Source organism: Xyrauchen texanus, chromosome 8 (assembly GCF_025860055.1).
Source record: "Xyrauchen texanus isolate HMW12.3.18 chromosome 8, RBS_HiC_50CHRs, whole genome shotgun sequence".
Classification (NCBI taxonomy): Eukaryota; Metazoa; Chordata; class Actinopteri; order Cypriniformes; family Catostomidae; genus Xyrauchen; species Xyrauchen texanus.
This window is the reverse complement of record NC_068283.1, coordinates 24,327,030-24,354,084: the sequence shown is the minus strand read 5'-3', so window position 1 is coordinate 24,354,084 and position 27,055 is coordinate 24,327,030. Positions and strand designations below refer to the sequence as shown.

The 27,055-nt window shown below is 39.4% G+C and overlaps 1 protein-coding gene across 4 annotated transcripts in view; it reads right to left on the bottom strand.

Moving 5' to 3' along the window:
• The window catches only part of sgsm3 (small G protein signaling modulator 3), a 36,657-nt gene extending 9,811 nt beyond the window's left edge, over positions 1-26,846 (bottom strand). For all 4 annotated transcript variants that reach the window (XM_052131570.1, XM_052131569.1, XM_052131567.1 and 1 more), the window contains exons 1-8: positions 26,702-26,846; positions 15,570-15,647; positions 11,222-11,307; positions 2,154-2,217; positions 1,813-2,024; positions 1,385-1,492; positions 742-885; positions 441-636 (exon numbers count right to left, since the gene is read on the bottom strand). In XM_052131570.1, the coding sequence (XP_051987530.1) occupies positions 441-636; positions 742-885; positions 1,385-1,492; positions 1,813-2,024; positions 2,154-2,217; positions 11,222-11,307; positions 15,570-15,576 (817 nt within the window). In that variant the 5' untranslated portion in view covers positions 15,577-15,647; positions 26,702-26,846. The remainder of the gene's footprint in view (positions 1-440; positions 637-741; positions 886-1,384; positions 1,493-1,812; positions 2,025-2,153; positions 2,218-11,221; positions 11,308-15,569; positions 15,648-26,701) is intronic.
• Between the last annotated feature and the right edge of the window lie 209 nt (positions 26,847-27,055).

Sequence of the window (27,055 nt, the reverse complement as noted above, 5' to 3'; positions counted from 1 at the left end):
TTAAATAGCTACTATCATTTCTATGACTGTTTTCATGTAAGCATATGTGTTTTATTGTGCAGCCTGTTTCACCGGCCGGTTACGTTGCCCAAAAATTATATATATAAGTCGCTTCAGACTTTAAGTCACAGGACCTTTAAGATGATGATTAAAAAAATAAAACACTTGTGACTTTTATTCCAGAAAAAACAGTATATGACAAACTACCTGCATACAAAATGAATTGTACCGTCATACAATATAATAATGTCCAATACCAATTCAGATTCCCCAATAGTAATTAAGACATTGTGGTGCTTTTCATATCTGTCATATGATCATTCTGACATGATTTGAAAGCAACATTCATTAGTCCAGTCTCTTTGAACAAAAGTGATTTTTGTTTAGAAATACATTTTCCCTCTCTCCACAAGGAATACTCTCTATGTTGTGTGTCTCACCGATGTCATGCTCCTGTAGTAGCTGATCAAGGCAGGGCAGGTACTGCACTATGAGCTGTCTGAGCACACGTTGATCAGTCTGAACTCCCAGCAGAGTGGAGGAGAAGTAAGAGGGAGGAAGTAGGTCCTCTATCAGAGCACACATCATCCACAGAGCATCCTCCTCCTCCAGGAACAACAATAGGCAAGACACCACCTGTATCGGAGACCATACACACAACTGAGAGGCTGATATCTGAGTCAATGACCAGAACATGAGATAGCAGAGAATCATAGATTCTGTGATATAGTGGCCTCTCACCATGCCTGTGCCTTGACAGTAGCCAATGTCTGGGTACAGCCACGCCAGCCCTCTCAGGACCCGCCTGAGCTTGGGCACCCCCACACTTGACAAAGTGCTGAAACATGCATTAGTGGGCATGGTCCGCAAAAGATCCTTCTCTATCTGCAACAGAGATGAAGCGAGAGAGAGGCATCATGAAGGGTATAGTGAAAGATTATTTTGGCAACACCTTAGAGCAGCTATTCATGTGATCATTCAAGTACAGCTCCTATAAACTTAAATGGGGAAAGAATCCTAAAACTCTCAAAGAAACCTCCAAAATGGTTTGCCAAGCTTAGTTTCAATATCATATGTCAAATCAACAATAAAATCTTACAGCAATGGTATTTTTGCTTCTTTAGCACAAATCAAAGATTTTCTTCCATGGAACACTAAAGGAGATGTTAGGCAGAATGTTAGCCTGAGTCATCATTCAATTTTATTGCATCATTTTTCCATTCAAACATTCTGCCTTTATCTCCTTTTGTGTTCCACGAAAGACAGCAAATTATATTATGTTAGAAAGTTATAACTGTCCTTTTAATATTTACAATGAGATCATATCATATGAATTTTACACAGTATCACGTTACATCAGATATGCGGCAGAGATGCCACGTACCTGTTTGGCTTCTGTGGTGTCGTCATTAGAGCTGTTTTTCACTATTTCTCTGTAGGAAACATCAGATGTTCTCTTTTTCTGTAGGGCCCCTGACAAACGCATCCACAACTAAAGGATTGGATGAAAGAGACAGTGTGGAGAGAAAGCGGGCGACAGATAAACACAAAAAATTAGCAAAAAAGTGGTTGGAAGATTGCTTTACTGTTCTCTAGGGTATCTCTAAAAATAGCAAGACAGCATAAACAAGACATTTGCAAGACATGTCCTATTTCAGTGACACCAAGATACCCTCAAGCATGAACATAGTTGCCATGGGAACATGACATCAGCAGATTAGCTGCCTGATAGTGTGTAACAATAGAAAGAGTGCCTTAAATACGCTGTGGAGACTAAACACACAAAAGCATATTTTCGGTCTCAATGCTAACCTGTGGTCTCATGCTGTGTGGTATGCCTCCAAGAACCAATGACCGAAGGCGGTCTGAACGGGGCAGGTTGGGGGAGATCTTGTCCCATGTCAGGTCTCCAACAGTGTGGTTGTGGGTGAACTCCAGATGGGCTTGCCAGCGAAGTCTTTGCTGAGGGTCTTCTCTTTGAGGGGCTTCCTCACCATGTAGCCATTTCTGTGTCTTCACCCCATCTGACACCAAACACAGATTCAAATGCTCATCAAAAAAGAATGACAGTACCAGATCATACTACAGGCAAACAAAGAGGACTCTAGACATGCTCTTTAACTTTTGATGAGTGCTGATGTTCCCACACCAACCTTCACTGTCGATTCGGAACCCAAATTCATCGTACAGTAGTTCTGATTCCATACTGGGGTCTTTCTGCAACAGTCAGAACAGTGTCTTTGTGAACTTCCCATGACAATGAAGATTATAAAACTACAGTAGCTTTTATCAACACTTCTCAATCTAGCACTGTATCAAGTATTGATGCAGCAATGTATCAACAAAAACAAAAAAAATGGTATCAGCCGATAAAAGCAGCTATCTGCGCTATTGGATGTAAGCAGATTGTTTAACAACAGCCAATGAATGAGGACAATTATTTAGTGTTAATTAAAAGAGAGTGGAAAAATGCATCGGACAAATAGAGCACAAATGAAAGAAAATATCTCTTGTGTGGAATTACTTTGAACTGTGTAACAAAGACAGCAGAGTTGCAATTTGTAAACTTTGCATTGCTAGAATTTCACAAGGTGGAACGAACATTAAAACATATAACACAACTAATTTGATCACGCACCTTAAAACTCAAAGCAAGGAACATGAAAAGTTTATTACAGCTAAAGTGGAGGCTGCTTCAGCTAAAGTTAAATCATTCAGAATTTAGTTACAGGGTCAGCCCTCCAAAGCATTTGTAACTTCATCAACCATTTATAAATAAGTGGGTCTAAAAGACCCAGGTGTAATAGAGATGCTTATTCTTTTTTAAAACTTTTTCCAAGGAAAATTAACTATGATAGTAATTTTATCAGTAATTAAAATTTTAGTTAGCGGATACATCTTTTATTCAATTCCTCAGGTTGCTCCATTAAGACTCCTTTGGATATAAGCATTGGCTGAATGACAACTTCCTATATTTATATACTAAACATAATTACAAACAATGCATTACAAAAATAATGCCAGTGTCAAATGCATTGAAATCCACATATGCATTCTAGGGGTAATGATGCAAATTCTTATAATCAAAAAAAAAATATTCTAACTAAATTTTAAAAAGTTACTTAACATTATAGAAGGCACATTAATTCCACTTGTTGCTCCAGAAGTAGTGAAAAAAACTGATGGATGAACATAGAAGGAAAGAACTTGTTACCTAATACATAGTTTGATATAAAAAAAAAAAAAAAAACTGGCCGCATCAAAACAGCCAGATGAAATGACAACACCTTTAAACATTTATTAAAAGTTTACACACACACACACACACACCTCTCTAGGATGTGTTAAAACCAATTTGATCATAAGTGCGGCAGTGCAGTGGCATTGTAATTGAATTGAATCGGGAGGCCGGTGAAGATTTAAATCTCTAATTTAATTGTGTTTTTTAAAAAGTTTTATTTTTAATTAATATTATCCATTAGGAGACATGACTATCAAATTAACATGCTGGGATTCAGACAAGCATGGGACAACCACACATTAAAAAATAAAAAATACCAAATTTCAAACAGCATTTTGCGCTATTAAAGGGCACGCCACTCGAAAAGACTACATTATAGGTCTGATTCAAATGAAGATTTTAGCGAAAATAATATTTACTAATCGCACATACAACATAACTTACGGTACTACCGTTTAAATTTTCATCTCTAGTGAGAAATTCTTATGATGCGTTGTCGCGAATGCCTATAAGCATTGAGATTGTCCGGATGGCACTGACGTAGTAGCAGAAGAAATCTGGAAAAATGGATGAAAAAATTGTTGTAGCAGTGTGTGGGCACCAGGAATTGTATGACCCATGTCATACATGTACAGAGACCGGCCGAAAAAAGACAATGTGAGGTGAAAAGTTTCTTCACGTTGTATGTGAACGTACCATTAGAGAGCTGACTCAGCTAAAACATAGGTACAACACTATTTTGCCACAGAAGGTAGAGTTTTGGTTTTTCAGGACAATGCAAGACAGACATATTTTGAGTCGGGGGACAAGGCAGGAAGACTTCTTGCTAGATACATAAAACAGAGAAGTCTTCTGGAGGCAATATATTTACTTCTGCCACAGATATTAAAAAAGCCTTTAAAGAAATATATTTCAATCTTTATAGTTCCATGTCCACGTCTACCGATATGGATATTAGCATCTTTGTAGAGCCATTAGAACTTCCTAAATTGACGAATGGTCAAAGATTATCTTGACTCAGATATTACTTTGGAGGAGCTTGTTGGGGTAATCAAAGCCTTGCCAACAGGTAAGGCACTGGGGCCAAGATGGTTTTGGTGCAGAAATGTTTCAATCTAATGTCATAGAACTGGCTCCACTTATGTTAGAAGTTTACACAGTGTCATTAAAGAAAGGTGAACTACCCCAACCATGACGCAAGCCCGGATCAGTCTCATTCTTAAAAAAGATAAAGACCCAAATGAATGTAAAGTTATCATCCAATTTCCCTGATCCAGTTAGATGTTAAAATATCATCTAAAATGCTGGCTAATCGATTAAGCAGAGTAATTACATATATTATACATAGATCAAGTGGGGTTTATGCGTTTAAAAAATATATTAATCTTCAGATTATATAAGACGCTTTATAAATATTATGTGGTCAGTAGTGAATATAAGAATCTGATCGCTGCCATCTCACTTGGCGCCGAGAAGGTGTTTGATAGGGTGGAATGGGACTATCTTTTTAAGACTTTGGAAATGTATGGGTTTCTGGAGCACTTCTATCAGGTGGATTAAGTTACTTTATAAACAACTCTCAGTGGCAGGGCCAACTAATGGATTCATTTCAGATTTTGTTCTCTTGGTAGGGGAAGATGGCAAGGCTGTCCTCTCTCCCCTTTATTATTCCATCTTGCCCATGATTTTCCTGGTATTGTAGCAGGAGGTGTGGTGCATAAACTTCTACTCTATGCAGATGATATATTATTAATTCTTTCTCCAAATTTTCAGGATACAGGGTAAATTAGTCTAAATCGGAAGCTCTTGCTCTGACAGCATATTGCCCTACCACAGCTTTCCAACCTGGCACCTCATAATGGCCCAAGCAAAACATTAGGAATTCAGGCATTTTATTTCTGCAATTTTGAGAGATTTAGTTGGTTATTTTTGACCCATTAATGAAAAATATCTTATGTGATGTTAATAGGTGGGTTTCACAATTTTATTTTATTACTATGCTTTTAATCTTTGACACTTGGCACATTGGTCTCTTCCACCTGAGAGAGCCCCTCCCTGGTACAACATTGAACAAGTGGTCCTTGTCCCAATTTCACCATTGCAAAGACTTTCTATGAAATTGCCTAGAGAAGTAAAAATGCATCCCATTATTTCACACTTACATTTAGTGTGGAAAGGTTTCCTGTATATTACATTTTGATACTTACCTAAATGTTTCCACAAGCACATGGCTAAACCCCAAATTATGTATTAATAAGTCCCCCTTTTGCTGGAAAGAATGGATGGAGAGGGGTGTTGCTACACTTTGTGACCTTTATGAAAACTGAGCTTTAAGATAATTTGAAAATATAACCCAACAATTTCTAGGTCTCAATTTTTCAGGTATTTCCAGTTGCGCCATCTACTTTGTACTAATTTTGGTGGTAGTACACAACCCCTAAATCTGCAGACACCCTCTGTATGGTGCTCACAGCCTTTGGAAAGGGTCATGAAGCATCAGTGTATTTATTCCTTGTTGATTCAGAGTCTTGGTGATGGGGCCTTAATTAACAGCTCTTAAGAGGTTACTTGGTATTGAAGGATGGGGAGTGGGAAAGAATAAAAAAATAAATGTCTAGGGAGGGGGCCTGGGTAACTCAGCAATTAAAGACACTGACTACCACCCCTGGAGTCACGAGTTCGAAGCCAGGTCCCTTAATCAACCAAATTGGCGTGGTTGCTAGGGAGGGTAGAGTCACATGGGGTAACCTCCTCGTGGTCACTATTATGTGGTTCTTGCTCTCAGTGGGGCGCATGGTGATTTGTGCGTGGATGCCATGGAGAATAGCGTTAAGTCAACACACACGCCATGTGATAAGACGCAGAGACAACCGAGATTCGTCCTCCGCCACCCGGATTGAGGAGTCACTACACCACCACAAGGACTTAAGAGCACATTGGGAATTCCAAATTAGGGAGAAAAGGGGAGAAAAAAAAAAAAGGTCTAGGGATGCAAGGGTATGCCTTCTTCAGTTTAAGGGTTTGCATCGTTTCTACAGGACTCCCTCTAGATTGTTTAGGCTTGGTTTAAAAGACACACCTACCTGCTGGTGAGGTCAGTTGGAGAATGGAGACATAGCTCATGCTCTGTGGTTCTGAGCTGAGATTCAAGAATTTTATCTGTAAGAGTTTTAGATACTCAAATTACATTCTGCCCTAGACTATGTATATTGGGTGATCGGGCAGTTATTAAAGTAGGTGACAAATATACAAAAAGCTGGGTCCAAACTAGTGTTGTAACGGTACCAAAATTTCAGTAGTCAGTACTGATACCAGAGAAATTTCACGGTTCTCGATACCAATTTCAATACCACAGCAAAAATATGCTAATATGATACCAGTTTAGTTATTTTTAATTATTTAATAATTAGCCAGACAACACTTAAGTTTTTTGTCAACTCCAACTGTAAGACATCAGATACTTCATATGCCACTGACTGAACATTGGATTTAGGTTGGCCCCCACCGAACCTAATCGAAATGACTTGCCGGTTGAACGGCGATGCACCTCATTGATCTCTGCCTGCATCACCTTTGTTTATTGATGGAATACACTCTTGAGATGTAATACATAAACTATCAATTAATTGCCAACAAAAGCCTTCATTAGCCAACTAACAAAGGGGAATGCATCTATGCGAACGTCTGCAGTTAATCCAGAAAATCCAGACATTAGTCATTAATTTTACAGTTCATGCAAAATCTTTGTTTAAACACTGGCCCTGGCACACAAATAACTAATATTGGCATTATATTTATGCTGTTTAGCCAGAGGGGAACTGGCCTCTACAGTGAGTCTGGTTTCTCCCAAAGTTATTTTTCTCCATTAACCAACATCTTATGGAGTTTTGTGTTCCTTGCAACAGTCACCTTCGGATTGCTCACTGGGGTTCTAAATATAATTATTATTTATTATTTAAATATTTAAAGACTTTATAGTTAATACAGTTTCATGTTCTGTTAAAGCATGATTTTCTGTAAAGCTGCTTTGAAATTATGTGTGTTATGAAAAGCGCTATACACATACTAATTATTATTTTCCAGAACTTTCCAGAATTTTTTAAAAAGTTTTATTTAATTTAATCATCAAAATGGTGTATGATCAATACATGTATAAAACTTAGATAATAGAAAATATAACTTTTCAACTGGTCATTGCATTTTTTTTTTTTTGGCCAAATTTTTTATTTAGTCTTGCTTGTGATATTTTGATTAATTATTATTATTACAGTGAATATTACATTTTACTATACAGTTGTATATTTGTATTCAATTTCTTAAATTTCAGGCATCTAGATTTTATTTTGAATCATGATTTTATGACGACACAATTTTGCCGCAAGCTTCACTTTTCCAGATGAACAGTTTATGACACGGGCCAGTGACATAAGTCAGGATTGAAATCTCATCTCGTCTCCATGTATTCCATCTCATCTGGCCTTTGAGTCTGACAAATGAAATACAGGACACAGTTTTGAAGTGTTTGTATTTTAGATTACTGGTGTTTGTGTACATGGCAATTTTGAAATGTTATGCTTTAAATTGTATTACTATGAAGCACTTCGGTCAACTCTGTTGTTTTAAATGTGATATAAATAAAGCTGAGCTGAAAGCGCAAATGCTGTGATTTAATTATATAAATATATAGTTACATGTGCTGCGTGGTTCACAGTAGATTAGTGCTCTGCTCTGTTATCTCAAACAATGTGAATGATTCTCAATGTCTGTTGAGTTTCCAGTGTATGAACAGCCAGATTTATACAGTACACAGCTCATCCACACTAAGTTTGCAGCCTTCAGCGGTTTAACATATCACACTAGGACGTCACGATTTTCATTTGATTGTCCATTTCAGTGTAAAAAGACTAACAGAGCACACGTACAAAATAAGCATGCAAGCATTTTAAAGTTGTCATGTGTCAGTCATACTGCATGCTGGTACCGGATAAGAGTCAGTGCTCAGTACTACTTGTAGTGCAGAAAAACTGGTATCGTTATAACTTTCTTATTTTAGTATCGACTTGGTACTGAGGTACTGGTACATTTGACAACACTAGTCCAAAACAGTGTAATGATTGGTAGACAAATAACTCTTTAGAGGATGGAAGTCAATTGGAGCTCCCTCATTTCAAGAATGGTTAATCGAATTGGGCAGGGTGGCATCATTTGAAAAGACGTCATGTAAACATCTTGGCAGATTAGATGCATATGGTAAGAAATGGGACAGGTATTTGGCCTTTCTGGAAGGCTCTCAGCCGCTTTTCCACTATTGGTCACGAGCCGCGAGACCAAAATCGCTCTGCATTCCCACCATTGGGCCAAAAGCCCCACAGCGTTGCCCTAAAGCCTGCCTTTAATACACCACCCTAGAGCTGCACAATTAATCATATTCTAATCGCGATCACAATTTCTGCCTCTCACAGTTAATTAAGCATAATCGTCTGCGATATTTGTGAGCTAACAAACAGAAATTATTTGCCAGGTAAAGTAGCAAATTGTTGCTAATTTTTATAATAGGCTGTGTCTACAGATGATAGGTCAAATCACAAGTGCTTTTGAAGTCTATTTTCACCTCAACTGACCAATTGCGCTCTCTTCAGAAGTTTGCCACTGACCAATCACTTCTTCAGTTTTGTGCACACACTGACATAAAGAGTCGCAGATGTTTACAAGTATGTTTCTTATGTGCTTCGCTTTGATGAGGCTTGCATCAGAAAGCTGGAACATGGTGCTTTCGGTGACTATATGGAAGTAGGATGAAAATCAGGTGCCTTTCAAACTGTTCTGAGACCAGTCATTTAACATCTCTGTCGGTTCAGCCATTAACTGATTATGCTGCAACTTCGCTGAATAAACTTTGGTTACAGCAGTTTTGATGTGGTTCTGTGCTCAACAGAGATTCATTTCATCTTGTGCTCTCATTATATATTATATACAGAACAGCAGTGCTCTGAGTTCGGTTAGTGCACGTCAGTAACATTTGTTGACACGCTAAAAAGTGCTCCAGATTTACCTCATTGCACATTTGCGTAATTTCAGGTATGTTTGGCCATTACAAGTGTCTAAAAAATTCTGAAGTATACCCATGGCACCAGGGTTTCGTGGGTCGAGGAGGATATAAGCGCATTTCACCATGTTTGGATGGAGCATCAGAGCCTGCCAAAACTGTTGTCAACAAAAACAACACACATACTTCATTCGTTTTTTAATTTTTACAATCACAGTAAAGGCTTAGCATTGCCACCTGCTAAATTATACCAGAAATATATTACTACAGTTTATTGCAATAATAAAAGTAAATATTTTTTAAATATTTCTTAAAGTAAAAACTTAAATTGTAAGTAAAGCATGGGCAAATCATGAGTTCATTGTTAGTCAAAAAGAATAATCTACTTGTAGTTTTAACACCTTGTTCAACAAGAGACCTGTTGTTTAATGTAATTTTATTGATTATTTCAGAACAAAATATAAAAGCTGTGGCAACAGTATTTTTTTCCAAATCGTGCAGCCCTACAATAATAAAATAAAACAAAACTTTAAAAAGGGCAGAATAATCGTGATTATCATTTGACTCTTTATCGTGCAGCCCTATGTCGCCCTACTGCAAATGTCACACACCCCACCCATTTTACAAGTCAAAACAAACACGCATGCTTTCCAGTTATCTAGAATATCAAGTTTATATTGTATGGAAATGTTAGCTAGCAAGATAATTTAACATTGACAACTCATTGACTTTAACTGCCATGGTGTCCAGAGTGGTCTCTCCACAAGCAGCAGGATGCTGTCCCAACACAAGGTCATATTCCAAGCATCTGGCAATGGAATTCCTTTATGGTCGGAGATCAGAGAATTCAAGTAGGATTATCCCACATCCGACACCAATGAAATGCAGCAATAGTGTCTCGCTAATCTCCGCCTTTGACTTTGACCGCATCTCAATACCCAGTTGGCCTTTTTTAGCCCAAGGGTAATTCGTTGGGCCAAAGGCCATTGGCCCCTGGCAACGAATAAGTCCTGAGGATACACGATTAATCACCGGAAGTGACAGTGGACTGGCCTTGGCACGCACAAGCATGCCTTCATTTAGCCCAACATTGGAAACACATCTAGTGAGGACCAAGTGGAGAGAAACAGAATTGTGGTAATAATTGTAAATTCTATTCTTTTAATTCTTTTTCTCATTTGTTAGTTGATTTTTATATTTTCAAATATAAATAATGGGAGTTAAGTTGATTCTGTGCGTATACGTTTTGTTTATTCCATATTTCACATAAGAATCAATACAAATATTAATAGCAAAGAAGGCACTTAAAGTGACGAAAACCTGGAGTGGCAGTTCAAAAAACACTTAATGTAAAAAATTATGACCAAAGAACTAGGCAAGGCAATGGAAAACTAGATGCTGGGACATTTTTGACCCACAAATGCATTCTAGGGTTAAGAACAAAGAAAATATTGTAATCTTACCAATTTAATACAAGCCTAATAGGAGGCTAAACAGAATTAAGTTAATGTGAGTTAAAAAAAATTTTTTGTTTCAATATTTTGTTTATAACTAAGACTGAAACCAGGAAAACAGAAATATACATTAAAAATACATAGAAATGTAAACAAATATTTTACTCTCCAAGTTGTGTAATTAATTTTCAGTGATTTAAAACAAGATAAAATGAAAAAAGCAGAATCACCAAACTATCAGTATCTTTTTGTTCTAAATAATCAGACATCCACATTGGCACACACATTTCATATCAGTGTAGCCCTTGTATCAACAGGCTATATGACTTAAAGCATTTTCTAGGAAAAAACTCAAAATGCAAGTTTATTTATTGATCAACGTTTCAGCCTTGGGACTACCAGCCTTTTTTAAGGTACCAAATATCCTAACATTATAAAAACAAAACCACTAATAACTTGACAGCAATAGGAGTAAAATACCTGATTGTACTTGGTAAGGATTTCCTGAGGCCACATGCTGGGTGTAAGGGCCGAAAAAGGTCCCCCTGGGGCTGGAGTATAACTACCTGTAAAACAGATAAGAAGAGTTTAAGAGGGGGGTTCACCTGCTTACATGTGTGTACTTTCACATCACACTAATATTCTCTTGACCTTTATTTTTTGAGTATATATGTAGGAGTGTAGAGATGCACAATTCTGGATAAATTGAGAAATCACGATTACCGTTCTGTCACTCACTTGACATTGTGTCGAATGTAGTGACACAAGCGGTCTTCCTTGGGAGCCTTGTGTACCTCTGAACTTGAGAAAAGGCCAATGAGAAATTGGCAGACAGAATTTGCATGTCCCGCCCACAGACATACGGGTATAAATGGAAGCGGGCGGATGTCTGTCAGTCAGGTTTTTGCACTGAGGAGTCATGAATAAGGTACGGCCATTTACAGTGGTAGGTCTAGTGTTGTGGCAGAAGGGACACAACGTCTCGTTCCCTCCCTCAAGGGGGAGGTTATAACAGTAACCGTGAAGTTCCCCTTGTCACGCACTCGACGTTGTGTCAAATGTAGTGACACAAGGGGTCCTGTTCAAAAGCGCCATCCACTAGACCGTGTTACGTGAACTGCTGACACAGGTGCAAGCAGGCTGCTGGGTCCTAGAAGCAACTATATCGGCCGCATGTAACCCTCCCCAACGCCCCCAGAAAAAGGTGTCATATATAGACATTAGATTCTCTACACCCCTAAGGGGGGAAGAGGCGCTACATGACCATCATGGGAGCAAGTCAGCCAGCCGCGGCCTTTTCTCTCTCTTTATTTTTCTCGCACAGTGTAAATATCTTAATGCTATGAAAATGCGTCGGGGAAGGCGGTCTTCCCCGATCCTATTCTTTCAGGGGGAAAAGACCCTGTGGAGATTACATCCTGCCCAGACTAGGGGGAGGTGATATGTGGCCAATACACCACGTGGGTTGTCAGACCACACTTGGGAACGGCGCGGTGGTAGGTCCTACTTGATGAGGGAGGAGCTCTACAAACACAGCGACCGGGGGCAGTGGAACTGCCCAAGGGAGATGCGGGTCCGCCGACAGGGGGACCTAACCATGGAAAATACAAATCACAGGGAGTTGCCTGAAAAGGGAATTAAGGAGCCCTGTGGAGCCCTACCCCAGTACAGAGCACTTCCGGCTCGTAGTGGGTCTGGTCGCAAATTCCTCCACCGAATTCGCAAGCCAGAAGACTAGGGAGGAAGAACATCCAGGAAGCGAAAGCTTAGTGGCTAACCTGGGAGAGAAAGCACACTGGATCAACTTGGTGAAGGATGCTAGGTGCAAGCGGAAAACCTGGTCGGCTGTTCCATATTATAGAGTTCTACTGGCTCGGACCTGACAAAACACGGGACGAGACTAACTCAACCCTGAGATTGTAGAATCTCGCAAAGGTGTTGGGTGTGGCCCAGCCCGCTGCTCTGTAGATGTCTGCTAGGGACGTGCCGTTGGCCAGTACCCAGGAGGATGCCACACTTCTCGTCGAGTGTGCTCGAACCAGCAAGGGGGCGGACACGGCCTGGGTCTGGTAGGCCAGAGAGATGGTGTCAACGACCCAGTGAGCCAACCTCTGTTTGTAGACGCAGTTCCCTTTCCGCCGTCCACCAAACATCTAAAGCTCTGTGTGCGGTCCAAATAGATACACAAAGCACAAACCGGACGCAGTAATGAAAAGGCTGGGTCTGCTTCCTCCCGGGGCAGTGCTTGCAGATTCACGACCGGATCCCTGAAGGGGGTCGTAGGAACCTTGGGCACGTAGCCCGGTCATGGACTTAGGATGATGTGAGCATCTGCCAGACCGAACTCAAGAACGCTTGCAGGTCCCCAATCATCTTTATGGAAGCTAGCGGTATCAGGAGGCCCGTCTTCAAGGAGAGGGCCATGAGCTTAACTAAGTCAAGCAGCTCGAAGGGGAGGTCTCTGAAGGCCTGAGAGAATCACAGAGATCCCAGGAGGGGAACAGGCTTGGCCGGGGAGGATTCAGCCTCTGGGCGCCTCTAAGGAACCTGATAATCAAGTCGTGCTTGCCCAAGGACTTGCTGTGTGTGCCAGCGCATCTGTCCCGAGAGGGGCTTCTGTCAGAAGTACCAGAGTGGGCAGCGAGAATTGTCTTGGGAGGCAAAGAGATCTACCTGTGCCATGACGATTCGGTCCCAAATCAGCTGGACAACCTGGGGGTGGAGCCTCCACTCTCTGCTGGGCGAAACCTGTTGTGACAGCGCATCCGCTGTTGTGTTGCAGTTGCCTGGGATATGAGTGGCGTGCAGCAACCTGAGTCACTGCTGACTCCAAAGGAGGAGATGGCGGGCGAGTTGTGACATATGACGAGATTGCACGCCGCCTTGGCAATTTATGTATACTAAGGACGTGCTCGCCCCGAATCCGCTGGAGAAACCTCAGTAGGGCAAGGAATACAGCCAGCAACTCTAGGCAGTTGATGTGCCAACGCAGCAGGGGCCCTATCCAGAAGCCATTGCACCCATTGCACACGGGACCCCAACCCAGTTGAGAGGCGTCTGTGGTGACCACGACACGTCTGGACACCTGTTGTAGGGGGACTCCGGCCCTCAGAAAACAGAGGTCTGTCCAAGGGTTGAAAGTCTAACGGCAGGAAGGGGTGATTAACACACGGTATGTGCCACGGCGCCATGAAGCGGTCTCATATGCATCAACCCGAGAGGCGCGACCGCGGCCTAGGATGCCATATGCCCCAGAGGCCTTTGGAATTGTTTTAGAGGAACCGCTGTACCGGGCTTGAAGAGAGCGAGGCACCTGAGAACTGACTGCGCGCACTCGTTCATGAGGCATGCTGTCATTGAGACGTAGTCTAACTCATGGCAAGAAAAGAGATGCTATGTACCGGGGCGAGCTTGCTCTTTTCCCAGTTGACCTGAAGCCCTAGACAACTGAGGTGCCTGAGCATCTGGTCCCTGTGAGCACATAGTAACTCTTGAGAGTGAGCAAGAATAAGCCAGTCGTTGAGTTAGTAGAGTATGCGGATGCCCACTTCACATAGCGGGGTAAGGGCTGCCTCTGCGACCTTCGTGAAGACGCGTGGGGACAGGGACAGGCCGAAGGGGAGGACCTTGTTTTGATACGCCTGGCCATCGAACGCAAACTGTAGGAATGGTTGGTGTCAAGGCAAGATGGAGATGGAAGTATGCATCTTTCAGGTCTACCGCCACGAACCAATCTTGATGACGAACACAGGTTAGAATCAGAAAAATGCCTTTTCTCAAGTTCAGAGGTACGCAAGTCTACCAAGGAAGACCCCTTGTGACACAACGTCTCGTTCCCTCCCTCAGGGAATGGAGGTTACAACAGTAACAGTGACATTTTCTGCTTAGAATAATGATCACAATTCTTATAATTTTGAAGAAAAACATTTTATTTCAATTATATACAAAACCTGAGAATTAGGTCTTATGTTGCACTGGTAAATAAATGAGCAATTATGCTTTAAACACTCATTAAACTAAAACAATGGAACCTTCTTTAGTAAAAGTTGCTTGTATTAAATAGGACACAGAGTAATAGTTCTTTAATTTTCAGCAGCAGTAGCAATTAAACATTAAAAGAAATATTTATATAAAAAAGTTATATAATGCATCTAAATCTTTACTGTGTGATTATTATATATATACATTAATACTAGCTTAATTTGATGCAGTAAGAATGTCTAATACCGAGAGCAGCAAGTGTATTCTGCATTTTCACATTGCACAGATCAAATATTTTGAAATATAAGATATGTCCCGTCTGCTTACATATTAACAGCAGTGTTTATATTAATATTGTGTCAAGCATTTTGTCTTAAAATAAAATAGAGCATTTGGCTGTTCATGCACAAAGCTCCATTCATCACAGGACACAAGCGCAATGGCAGATATACGCATGTGAGCATTTGAAAGTACAGGTAGCAGCTAAAAATCAAACAGCATGTGGCTACCAAATTGAGTCAGAGCTTGATACTGCGTTTTTTTTTGCATTGGTAGCTACTAAAATACTGAACTTGGCACCTTGCAGTTTGGGAACCACTGCGCTAGATTAAAATGTTTGGCCATCGCGTTTCCTAGTTTATTCAGCATCACATGCAGGAGCACTGTCATATCATGTTAACTTTCAAAAACGAATTTCAAAATGACATTTGACTGCCTTAAAAAGGCATGCCACTGGAACGTTAATATACATAGCTGACTCGTAATTAAGGAATAAAATCGCATGGGTGTCTGAATCAAGATTGCAGTCTTTTAACAATTAATCGTGCAGCTCTAATGGAGTACTTACTTGACATGGTCCTGGAGTTTGAAGAGTGCTTAAAGAGAGTAGATGAACTTGAGCAGGTCAGCTTTCACACGCCCTAGACTAGAAGAGAAAAGAAATCCAAAATTTTAGCCCGAAACACTGATCCCGAACAGTCCCACAAGACAATGGTAAATAATCAACACACACAAAATGCATTATTACTTGATAGTCAATGCAAAATAATCTGTAAAAATGATCACACAACAAAAAAGTCTTTTAAAGAAATAAAGGCATAGCAAAGCAGAATAACCTTTACCAAAGCCACTTTAGTGAAATTCAAGGACAAAAAAGGCATGCTATGAGGAAGTAAAGAGGCTGAGAGTTTTTTAAAGCTTGAACTTGAGCTGCAGGCACCTTGATACTGTATTCCTTCATGCTCCAGTTCCCCAAATCAACACGGACAGACTGAACGGAGCACTAAACTTTCAGCAGCACAGCATGTTCAGATAAATTAATCGTACCAATTGGCCCACAGACAACACACAACTTTACGTGACTTCTCTTTCCATTACACTAACATCAACTGTGTTTACAGCCCAGTATAAGGCAGCCTTTGTTTCTCGACTAAACTCATGACATACCCATTAGGCATGCGACAGTGGGAAATAGGATTATAGGGTCACCCACATCAGTAGAGACTGAAGCAAACCTGATCCTTATTCTTATAACTGGATTCTCACCAAAAAGTGCTGCTGTAGATCTTTTGGTCTTCTGAGAACATTCCAGACACTTCTGCCATAACTGTTCTAAAAGTCTTTGAAAGGTTTATGGCTGCTGAAATAGCCATGCGGCTTTTTGGATATTATAATGAACAATTAATTTCCATCATGTGTAAAATACATTTCTTCCTTGTTGAAAGTAAGCCAAGGTCTGTTTGGAAGTGGATGGAAGGCCTGCTCTATAAATGGACCTTAACACAATGTCAGAGCTTATCTTCCTGCTCTGCCTACATGTTTGTTTTGTAGAATGAAAGCAATGGAAAAACCTAGATAATATCTGGATATACATTATTCAAATATAAGTCCCTGGTCTTGAAAGATCCATCTCAGTGAGGGAATAAAATATAGACAGAGTGCCTTCTAGAATTATTTGACTATGGTGACAATTACTGAGCCATAGAATCACAAATTAAAAATATAGTTCAGAGCTGAACAGGAACATCCTGTGTTGTTAAACTGACTTGTGTGGGCATGAATGTCACAATAAGTTGCAAAATATAGTAGAAATACATGTTTCCTTAGTGTTACTGACTGAATGGCTAGTTGGTTCTAAATGGATACAGTGAGAAATAGGGATGTATAAAAGTACATTATTTCATAATCGACTAGTGGGTGGGTTGCCTGAACAACTGATCAACAAATGGTCTGTATACAGGAAGTATAAATTAGGGATGGGCATTTTGGTCAGTACTTAAGGCGGTCACGATTATGACATTTGGCTGACAATTCATTGTCAAATAAATAATTACGATTATGATGCTTAATTGTCTTTTTCAAGGCTATGGCGATTAATTGTCTCTTTAAGGGTTTCACTGTTAATTGTCTTAAGGTGTGCTTTTTTCTGCATGTGTGCTAGCATAAGTTTTTGGCTGCTGCATTGCGTCTCGATGTTCCAGTGTCTTGCCTATTAATTATTATAGGCTGTTATTATGTAATATGTTACAATAAATACAAAAGATTGCATAATCAAAATATAATGTATCATATTTTTTCATTATGTTAAGTCTCGCTGGCCAACTCAATAAAAAAAATGCTCAGAAAGCAACTCTACTCTGCTCTTCTTTCAGATTACCATTATACCATATTTATTTAAGTAATAGTTCACCCGAACATGAAAATTCTCTCATCATTTACTCACCCTCATACCATTCCAGATGTGTATGACTTTCTTTCTTCAGAAGAACTCAAAGGTTTTTGGAAGAATATTTCAGCTCTGTAAGTGCCAAAATTTAGAAGATCCAAAACGCACTATAGCTCCAGTGGATGAAGTCTTCTGAAGCAAAACGCTATGTGTAAGAAATGGTCAATATTTAAAACTTTTTCTAACTAAAAATTTTACCTTATGGCCAGCTGTGGTATGCATGTTCATGAGGATGGAGTTCAAGCTGCTTCTCGCATGACATAAATGTCAATATCATAGGATACCTCAGATGGTCTGAAATTAGCAGGGGATGCTCACTGCACAACCTCAATATTTTGATTAATGGGCGCTTGGCTATCCCATAGCCAGGGACATACTGGGACTGAAATTCAGCCCGGGACTTTAAGATGGAGAGGCCTTTTACACAAGTGCCCTTGGTGCACGAGCAGAAGGATTTTTTGCAGTTATTTTAATTCTAATAGTGTTTTTATGGTATAAAGAGAATCAGATTACACTGAAGACCTTCAAGAAATTTTAGGATGACACCTGCCTCTTCAGGTTGTATAAGCAAGTCACCACTGCACTGAACATAACCAGGTCAGCAAAACCTAATCTCGAACACATAAGTCACAGTATAGTTAGTATACTGCTAACTACCAGCAAGCATGTCATGTGTACAGTCAGTCGGAGTGATAAAATGGTTACAAATACTAACAAATACCCACTCAGATACTCAAAAACCACAATGCAGTCCCATAAAATAGAGATTTGTGTGTGTGTGTGTCCTCACTTTCAACTCTCCCTGGCTCAGTTTCCCCTGTGCTGGACCCTGCCTCTGCTTACTGATTGTACAGCTGAGAAGAACATGAGAAGAACATCAGTAATAAATATGACTAAGAATAATACATTTTCTAATTCAATCTGTTCTTCAGTCAGGTTATTATCTAGTATGTGGAACTATTGGCATTTTATCCTATATGTAAATATGTAATATTTTGCTGTATTGTTCTATTTTGTGTGTGTGTGTCCTAAATAAAGCTTTGATTGATTGATATGCCTAATATGATTGCCTACCCAGCCTTGCACACTGCCACTCTACCTGTCTGTTTCCTGGTTTCTGCTGCTCCTCCGTCTCCTCCTCTCTTCTCCTGCTCCTCCTCTTCTCTCTTCCTACATTGGAATTCTACCAAGCCATGTAATAAATGCCTATATTTAAATGCAAATATAAACAATTTCAGTGTATAATAAATCACTAATATATCCCTAATCGTGCACCTGTTCTGTCCATGCTGCTGGGTCCTTCCTCATCTGCACCTCCGGCTGCCACAGCACTCTTTCCACTACGGAAAAGGTCTGTTAATTTGGCGCATTTAGCTGCCTCTTGTGCCAAAATTTTTTTTCTTTTTAATTCTTATTTTTGCGCCCCACCCATTTCTTTCTCTTCTTTTTGCCATTTTTACCGTTCGTATCTGTTGCATTCACACAAACCCGCCAAACATGACCAAAAGTAAACTCCTTTGATCGGTGCCTAGTTTGAGCCAATCGGATGTCAGGAAAAACGAGGATCAGTCCAAGTTGGGAGGGGCCGCTCGTATCCCCACTCAGATTGAAAGTATTGGTCTGGCCCGGTCTGAATCACACACACACACAGCATTCCGCTGCAGCTGAGAGGCCGGTTAGGCCGGTCGCGTATCATTAAAAAAAAAAAAACTCTTTGACCACCGGCCGGTCTTCGGCCTGAAATGGACCGGCCGTTCGGGATTGTTCCCGGTATTCCCGATGGCCAATCCGCCCCTGCCCATAGCCCTTTTACACCGACATGGTTCCGCAACGGGCTCCTGGGCCAATTTTCAAACTGTTCTGCATTTCCACCGCAGAAAAGGCTGTTCCGGGGCTGAAAACCTGGTTCGACACTGGCACCAAAAGTTTGCTTGTCTCAACCAATTATGTTGGTTGGGCGTAGGGCATAGGGCGGGATAAAGTTTTGACAACTAGTAAAGTTTTCCCAAACAACAAAAGTAGTAAGTTACCATCTGCAGCAGAGTACTTCTTCACTCAATAAAAAAAATAAATAAAATGAGTTCAGCTAATGCGGACGTAACAAGCATTCTACATTCGAGATGGCCTTTACGGAGATCAGAGAGACAACAGAGATGATATTGCAGAGGAAAATAAATTGATAAATTATTTAAAAAAAAAAAAAAAATTAAAATTAAAATGAATAGCATGGCGTGGATTAATTTTTTATAGTAATTAAATACTATTAAATGATTTACAATGCTTAAATTATATAATCAGTTGAAGTAATAGTATTCAATGTGTTCTGATGGAGAACCAATATTTTTTTTCTTGTGCTCAAGAGATTTTTATAAGGTTCTAATTAAAGAAACTGAAAAACTGAGATACTCTCATACTATAGAAACATTTATTTAATCTTGTGGATGTTCCATGTTTTGTTCACAGCTCATACTGAATGTAAAAGGCCAGTTTATGTAATATGACTCATTCTGATTCTTTAAAACATCTGTTAAATAAAAAGCTGAAAGGGAAAAAAATAGAGAGTTAAAAATAACTTTTGAAGAAATTGAAAAAAGAAAGAAATTGAAGGACAAGAAGCATTGTGATGCATCGAGAATTGTTTTATAATCGAATCGCTACCCTTTGAATCGTAATCGAATCGCGACAGTGAGGATTCACACCTCTAGTGGTTATCAACTGGTTTTGCTTCTGGCGACACACCATAGTAAAAATTTAATCTGTATTTAATGCATCCTGGGTCGCATTTGCTTTCATGTTGCATAGTTTGTTCATGGTTTTCAAGTACAAGGACATGCATCAAGTGACATTATTTTTGTTGTTGACATCGGACGTGGCAGCAATGACCAATCATGAAAACGATCATCGATAGTGATCACGCATGATGTGACTTTTCACTAAATTCCAGTGACAATTACCTAGCAACTAAACACAAACGTGTCAAAGAGGGAGCTTATTTTTAATTTTGAGATTGATTACATTGCGACTTTGAGGGGTACATTGATTATCAGAGACTTCTCATAGCAAACAAACTGATATGATTCTGCAATACTATCGTTACAATAATCAAAACAAAGAGAGTGTAATTAACCATGTTTTGAAAACCTGTCTCTGTAAAACATTTGCTAAACACACTTTATTATCATTTAATGTGTGAACTTTGACTCGCTAATGGATATTATTTAACAAAAGTGAATGATTGTCACTAACTAAACCTCCCTGCCCTAACACACACCTGCATCTCGACGAAATAAATTAAGATTTCCGCTCGAGTTTCCAAGTTAGATATCTGATATAAAGTGACATTCCGTTGCACAAAAGGTGTAAATTCAGACTCTCAGTGTTAAATGGAATGCTTCATGAATCACAGCAACAACAATACAGAGAGCATCGTGGCTTTCCTCACAAGAGCGAACATTTGGACGAACAAACGCACGCACCAGGTGCGTGTGGTAGTGTACAGCAGGCGAGTGTTTCAAACAGCTAGACAGAGTGCAGTTAAATGGAACACAATGCAGCATCTTCAAAACTGAACTTCAACTTAACACGCATATTAAAACACAATGGTTATGACATCTCCTGTTATTTGAAAATATACTTGTAACACAGTTAAAGGATGGGCAAGGAGGAGGCGAAAACCGGCTTGTCAACATAAATAATATTTTAATGATAAACTTAATAGAAGACACAAACACACACACATGACGGACATGTCCGCTAACGATCTCTCTCTCCCGCACGATACTCTGCAGTCGGCCTTTAAACCTCAGAGGCTTGATTAGCCTAATATGGGACCGGGTGTGTATGATCACGACCCGGCCCCGCCCTCCGCCCTGCCACAATACTGTTCAGACAGTCACTAAAAAAACAAATACTTTGTGTTAGTCATGTTCGTTAGTGTAAGCTAAAAAACAAACTACATTAAAGAACCATTAAAACACCATTAAAGTAGTTCATGTGACTCGTGCATTTTATTCAAAGCCACTTGAAGACGTGCGATAGCTCTATGAATCACAAAAGGCTGTGTTTAATAAGTAAATATATAAAATGCACGCGCAGCTCCAGCACGTTATTGAATGGCGTTGCTCTGTTTGCACACACCCGCGGCTATTTTTAGCCATCACAGTGGTGCGCAACAATTTAGCGCTACTCACGAACAACATCTCAGATGTAGATGCTCATTATATCACATATAATATGCATTTTGAATGGCAATGGAGGTGCTATTTACCAGAATTTGAATAAGAATCGAATTAAACTACTGTGAACTTGCCTACAAAGAGACACACTTAGAGAATTCATAATGTCAAATAAAAGTGTGAGGGTTTAAAAGTTAAAGGTGCACGATTGAGATATATTACAATATATTACTATTATAATATATTATTATTTGTTTACAATTTATAACCATATTTAAGTTGAATGGGTTCCAAAAAAATAACTGTGTGAATGAAAAGTGAGCTGATATTTTACAACTAAATTGAACAAAAAAAAGAGATCTGAATCCTTTAAAGTCCAGATACAAGCTGAAAATTTTTTGCAAAAAAAAAAAAACAAACAAACAAACAAAAAAAACCCAGGATTCTTTTCTACTGATGACTTGTACAGGAATTACTGTTAATTTTGCTGCCACATTATCCGGTATACTAGTTAATAATAAAGGGTTCCTAAATAAGCTATACATTATAGCTTTGTATTTTGTGTTTGTTTGTATTTCTTTACATATTTAAGAGTACTCCCAATTAGTTCCAACACAATAAAGATATTCTAAACCGATTATGCAAAAAACAACATCAGTATTGGATCGGAAATTGCCGATATTGAGATTTCCAATATCGGAATCTGAAGAGAAAAAGTGGTATCGGTGCATCCCTAGTTCTGTAAAGGTTTAGGAGAACTGAGCTCTCTGCTCCCCACTTAGTCTTTGCTAAAACCTTTAAAATTGCTTTAAAACATTTATCTTTTAAAAATTTGGTCTCCTTGACAACTTTGATAGGATCGCCATCCATAAATAGTTCTGGGTCATGATGGAGAGCGCGTAACTATGGCAAAAATGCATATAGACTGTTTTAGTCTTTGAGAACTTAAACCTGTTGGACACACTAACCAGGCCTGGACCCGGTTTGTCAGCTGGATTTTCTGGTCAATACGGTTCATGAATTTGCCTCTGTAACAAATATAAATGTCATCTACATAAAGGCTGCAATGAGTTTGATCCAATGACTTTTATGCTAAAAAGGGTCCTGATGAGATGCTTCTTTAAGGTACTCCTAACTCTTGTCTGTGTGGGTCTGATAGGGTAGTACCAACCTACCCTGACTTTCTCCTTCCCTCACATCCCTCGACATACGGGTGGGGAACAGATTTGCTCATTCCAAACAACTGGACATTTTCAACACACTTCTCTCCATGTAACAATCCTTCTTTTGAATTCCATGCTATTACTACATTGCAACCCACAAAAATCCATGTTGTTGTCATCATCTAATCACCCTCCATGTCTGCTGGCAAACTTTGAGGAGCTGGATGTCCAGCTGTCCTCCTTCCCTGAAGATGGCAGGCCACTTGTGCTTCTTGGAGATTTAAACATACACCAAGACAAGCCCCAGGCCACTGAACTTCTTGCTCTAATGGCCTCATTTGACTTGGAAAGACTACACACCACAGCAACTCACAGATCGGGCAACCAGCTGGACCTCATTTTTAACCGTAACTGTACCAACACAAATATTCTTGTTACTCCTTTAAATGTGTCTGATCACTAATTCAACATGACTCTCCCATCTATATTAAAACCGATCCAAATCCAATACTGTGTTAGTCATGTTCATTACTGTCAAGCTCAAAATCAAATGACATTAAATAACCATTAAAGTAGATAATATGACTCGTGCATTTTGTTCAAAGCCACTTGAAGTAGTGCAATAGCTCTGTGAATCACAAAAGGCTGAGTTTAATAAGTAATAACAAGGGTTTCTGAATCAAACACACTAGACCTTTAATAATATAATAAAGTGTGTTTCTTCAAGCATGTGTCTGTTTCTACAGGCAAATTATTTGTAATATAAATTTGATAATAATAATAGCCTAATAATAATAATAAAAATACATTAATGGGAAAACAAGCCAAATATCTCAGGTATTGATCGCTGAGATCATTGTCTGTCTGATGATTATAGATCATCGTCTATAAATTAACTAACTGTTCAGACAGTCTCCTTGCTGGTTTTTCTGACACATTCAGAATCATTACAGCTTTTGCCGGTGTCGCTGTGGCTTGCTTTGTGTGTGCGCTTGTAAAATTGATATATATATATATATATATATATATATATATATATATATATATATTTTTTCTTTCTTTTTCTCCCCAATTAGGCATGCCCAATTTCCAATGCGCTCCAGTCCTTGTGGTGGCGTAGTCACTCACCCCAATCCGGGCGGCAGAGGATGAATCTCAGTTGCCTACGCATCTGAGACAGTCAATCCGTGCATCTTATCACGTGGTTTGTTGAGCGCGTTACCACGGACACCTAGCGTGTGTGGAGACTTCATGCTATTCTCCGAAGCATCCACGAACAACTCACCACATGCCCCAATAAGAGCAAGAACCACATTATAGCGATCAAGAGGAGGTTAACACTAGCAACCGGGCCAATTGACTGCTTAGGAAGCCTGACTGGAGTCACTCAGCATGACCAATTGTCGAATAATGCTTAAACTAATGACTACTAGTTGACTAGGAAAATCTTTGGTCAGGGTCAGCCCTACATATCTTGTACATAATTTGAATAGGATTGTGTTCATTTCCTGTTTTCAACTCATTTGGTGGGGTAGGTTTTGTGTGGATGACTGAAAAATACATCAGGATGAAGCATATTTTGTCACCTAATGTTTAGAAAGAGACATATATATATATATATATAATTTGGTAAATATTATAATAAGTTATTAAGTTATTATCTCTATCATTTCAAAATAAGAGTCCCCATTGTTTCATGCTTGTTTATTGCTAAAGTCTCATTTTATGCACAAATCAAAATGTTGTTTTTCTGGTTATTATTGGGATTTTGGTTGAACAATAAACTACATCTGGGATATTATTAGGGCTGCACAATTCATCTGAAAAATAAACGTGATTACAGTTATGGCTGATGCAATTAACTAATTGTGAAAAGTGTCAATAACAACATTTCATTTAGATCTATTATTACAAATTTTCCATTAAACATTTTTTCATTAGTTAAGCATTGTAACCACATTGTATCACAGACAAAGCCGCTGAGTAAATGTGCCTATCAGAGATGTGTGTGCGACAAAACTAGAACACTCTTTTTGAAATTTAACAGTATTAAGATTAAGTAATTAAGGAAAACAGTTCTTAACTTGTTTTGAAAGTGTATCATAAATAAAGACTATGGTTGCATTTGACCCACACAAAATGAGTAATATATTTTGGAAATTCAATTAATTAATAACTGTGAAACAATATCAAGGGAAATGCTCGACTATAATTCTTTGTCATAATCGTGCAGCCCTAGATTTGATTTATTTTGGACTCTTGTAGCCTATATGTCTGTGCCAGGCATAGTAAGGAAATGTTGTTGTTGTTCGTTTTAACAGCCTATAAATCGATTTATAAAACTATATCAGCTTTTCCCAACACCTTAATTATCTGTATCAGCAAAATCCACTAGGTCATCCTCTAAATGTTATCTGAAAACTTCTGCCTGACACTGCACCCATGCCGTAAGTGTCAGTTAATATTAGTCTAAGATGTCTGCTGTATAAGCAAGCACAACATAAAAAAAAAATTATTACTTAGTGCACATTTAACTTAACTGAAATTCTTGTGCATCTGTGTACACAAATGTTTGTGTGTGTGTAACTGTGATTAGACAACTGCCTACCGAAGGCCATTCAGGCTGAGAGCTGAGTGGAGAGACACGTGGAGGCTCTCTGACGACAGCAAGACAGGGAGAACATGGGGAGCTGGGGAGGGATGGGGCCAGAATACTACATGACTCACTTTGTGTTGTGAATTAAAAAAGTTGGAGGAAGGAAAGATGGAGGTGGGGTTAATAAAAGCCAGGGGGATCCTTCAGTTTAAGGTGACTATGCTCTTTTTTAGAGTATTTTACAGTAACAGCTTTTATATTACGGTCACAGCTGAGCTGTACATGAATACCATTTACTCCAAATTGCACTCAGAGGCCAGAAGTGAAGCCCACCAGCTGTGTGTGCATCAGAAGCACTGGCTTGTCCAGGGTCTCGTAAGCTGATGCTCTTTACAGGATCTGTTGGCCTGCACCTTGTTCTTATTAAGGAGGGTGTGAGACATGCAAGACAAACAGAGCCAAGCCTTACAGCCACGGTATACGCATTTCAAGGAAGTGTCAGTTTAAAAAATACATTCAAAAATTCAAGTAGACAGACAGTAACCCACCACAGTTTTTGTGCAATACGTGAATTTTACTACAATGCATGCATATTCCTTGTTTAAAACAACCTTTCAAATCATCTCTCCCAGGAGGGGCCTTGAGAAAAACATAGACTAGTGTGGGCAAAAGGCGTGTGTAATACACAAAGGTGGTGTAAAACACCGGCACGGGTGGGGAAGACACACTCATTCACCTTATGTCGTCTGAAATAAGTTTCAGTACGAACTAGCGAGCCGAAGGCTACAACTCTAGAATAACGGACCGGTAGCAATAACGGTTTAGCGTTACCGAACCTGCCAAAACACACGAAGGTCAATCACCAATTTGACATTAGAAGAGCTACTGACGAATCTACACGTACAGGGGAGAGTTTTCATGAAGTATACAGTGTGTGACAAGATGCTGCCAGTCAAGCAAACTTCGAAGAATGAGTTGTACATCTTGAAACAATATAATGTTTGTAAATTAATATTATCTTGCTTTACGTGAGGAAAGTTTAATTGCCAATGCATGACAACTTATAGCAACAGTGCTAATGTATGCACATAAATATACGATGCTCTCGATATTTGCAAACTACGGCTGAGAGAACAGTTATCTGCTGCTTTCGTGGCAGATAATGTTACTAACATATACAGTTGAAAAGGACTAAAATAAAAAATAGACCGCTTTAGCTCCGAGAGACACCATCAGTGGCAGCCGTTCAAGAATCATTAATCAATAGAGATGATTAGCCACCGAGCTAGCGAAACAACAAATGTCACCATATCTTCTTACCTTATGTCATGTTGAATCTCTTTCAGAATGGCTGCACCGCGTGACACAACTGCGCATTTGTATTGCAGATATGTGTACACGCTCCTCTTTACTGATTGTGGACGGTTAACTGCGTCGACCGACTGTTTTGCGTCATACACCTGTCGTGGCTCGCACAGAGCAGCAATATCCTTCCGCCGAAAGAGATTTCCAAAAAGAAATAGCTCCCAGCCAGCAAACATAATGGCCTTTTAATTTATATGAGCGCGAAAATACTTTTTGTAGAAGCAGTCATAATGCATTAGTCATATTTATAGTGCATTAGATTTTTTTTTATATTTGAAATTATTTACTTCATCATATCTAGACACCTAG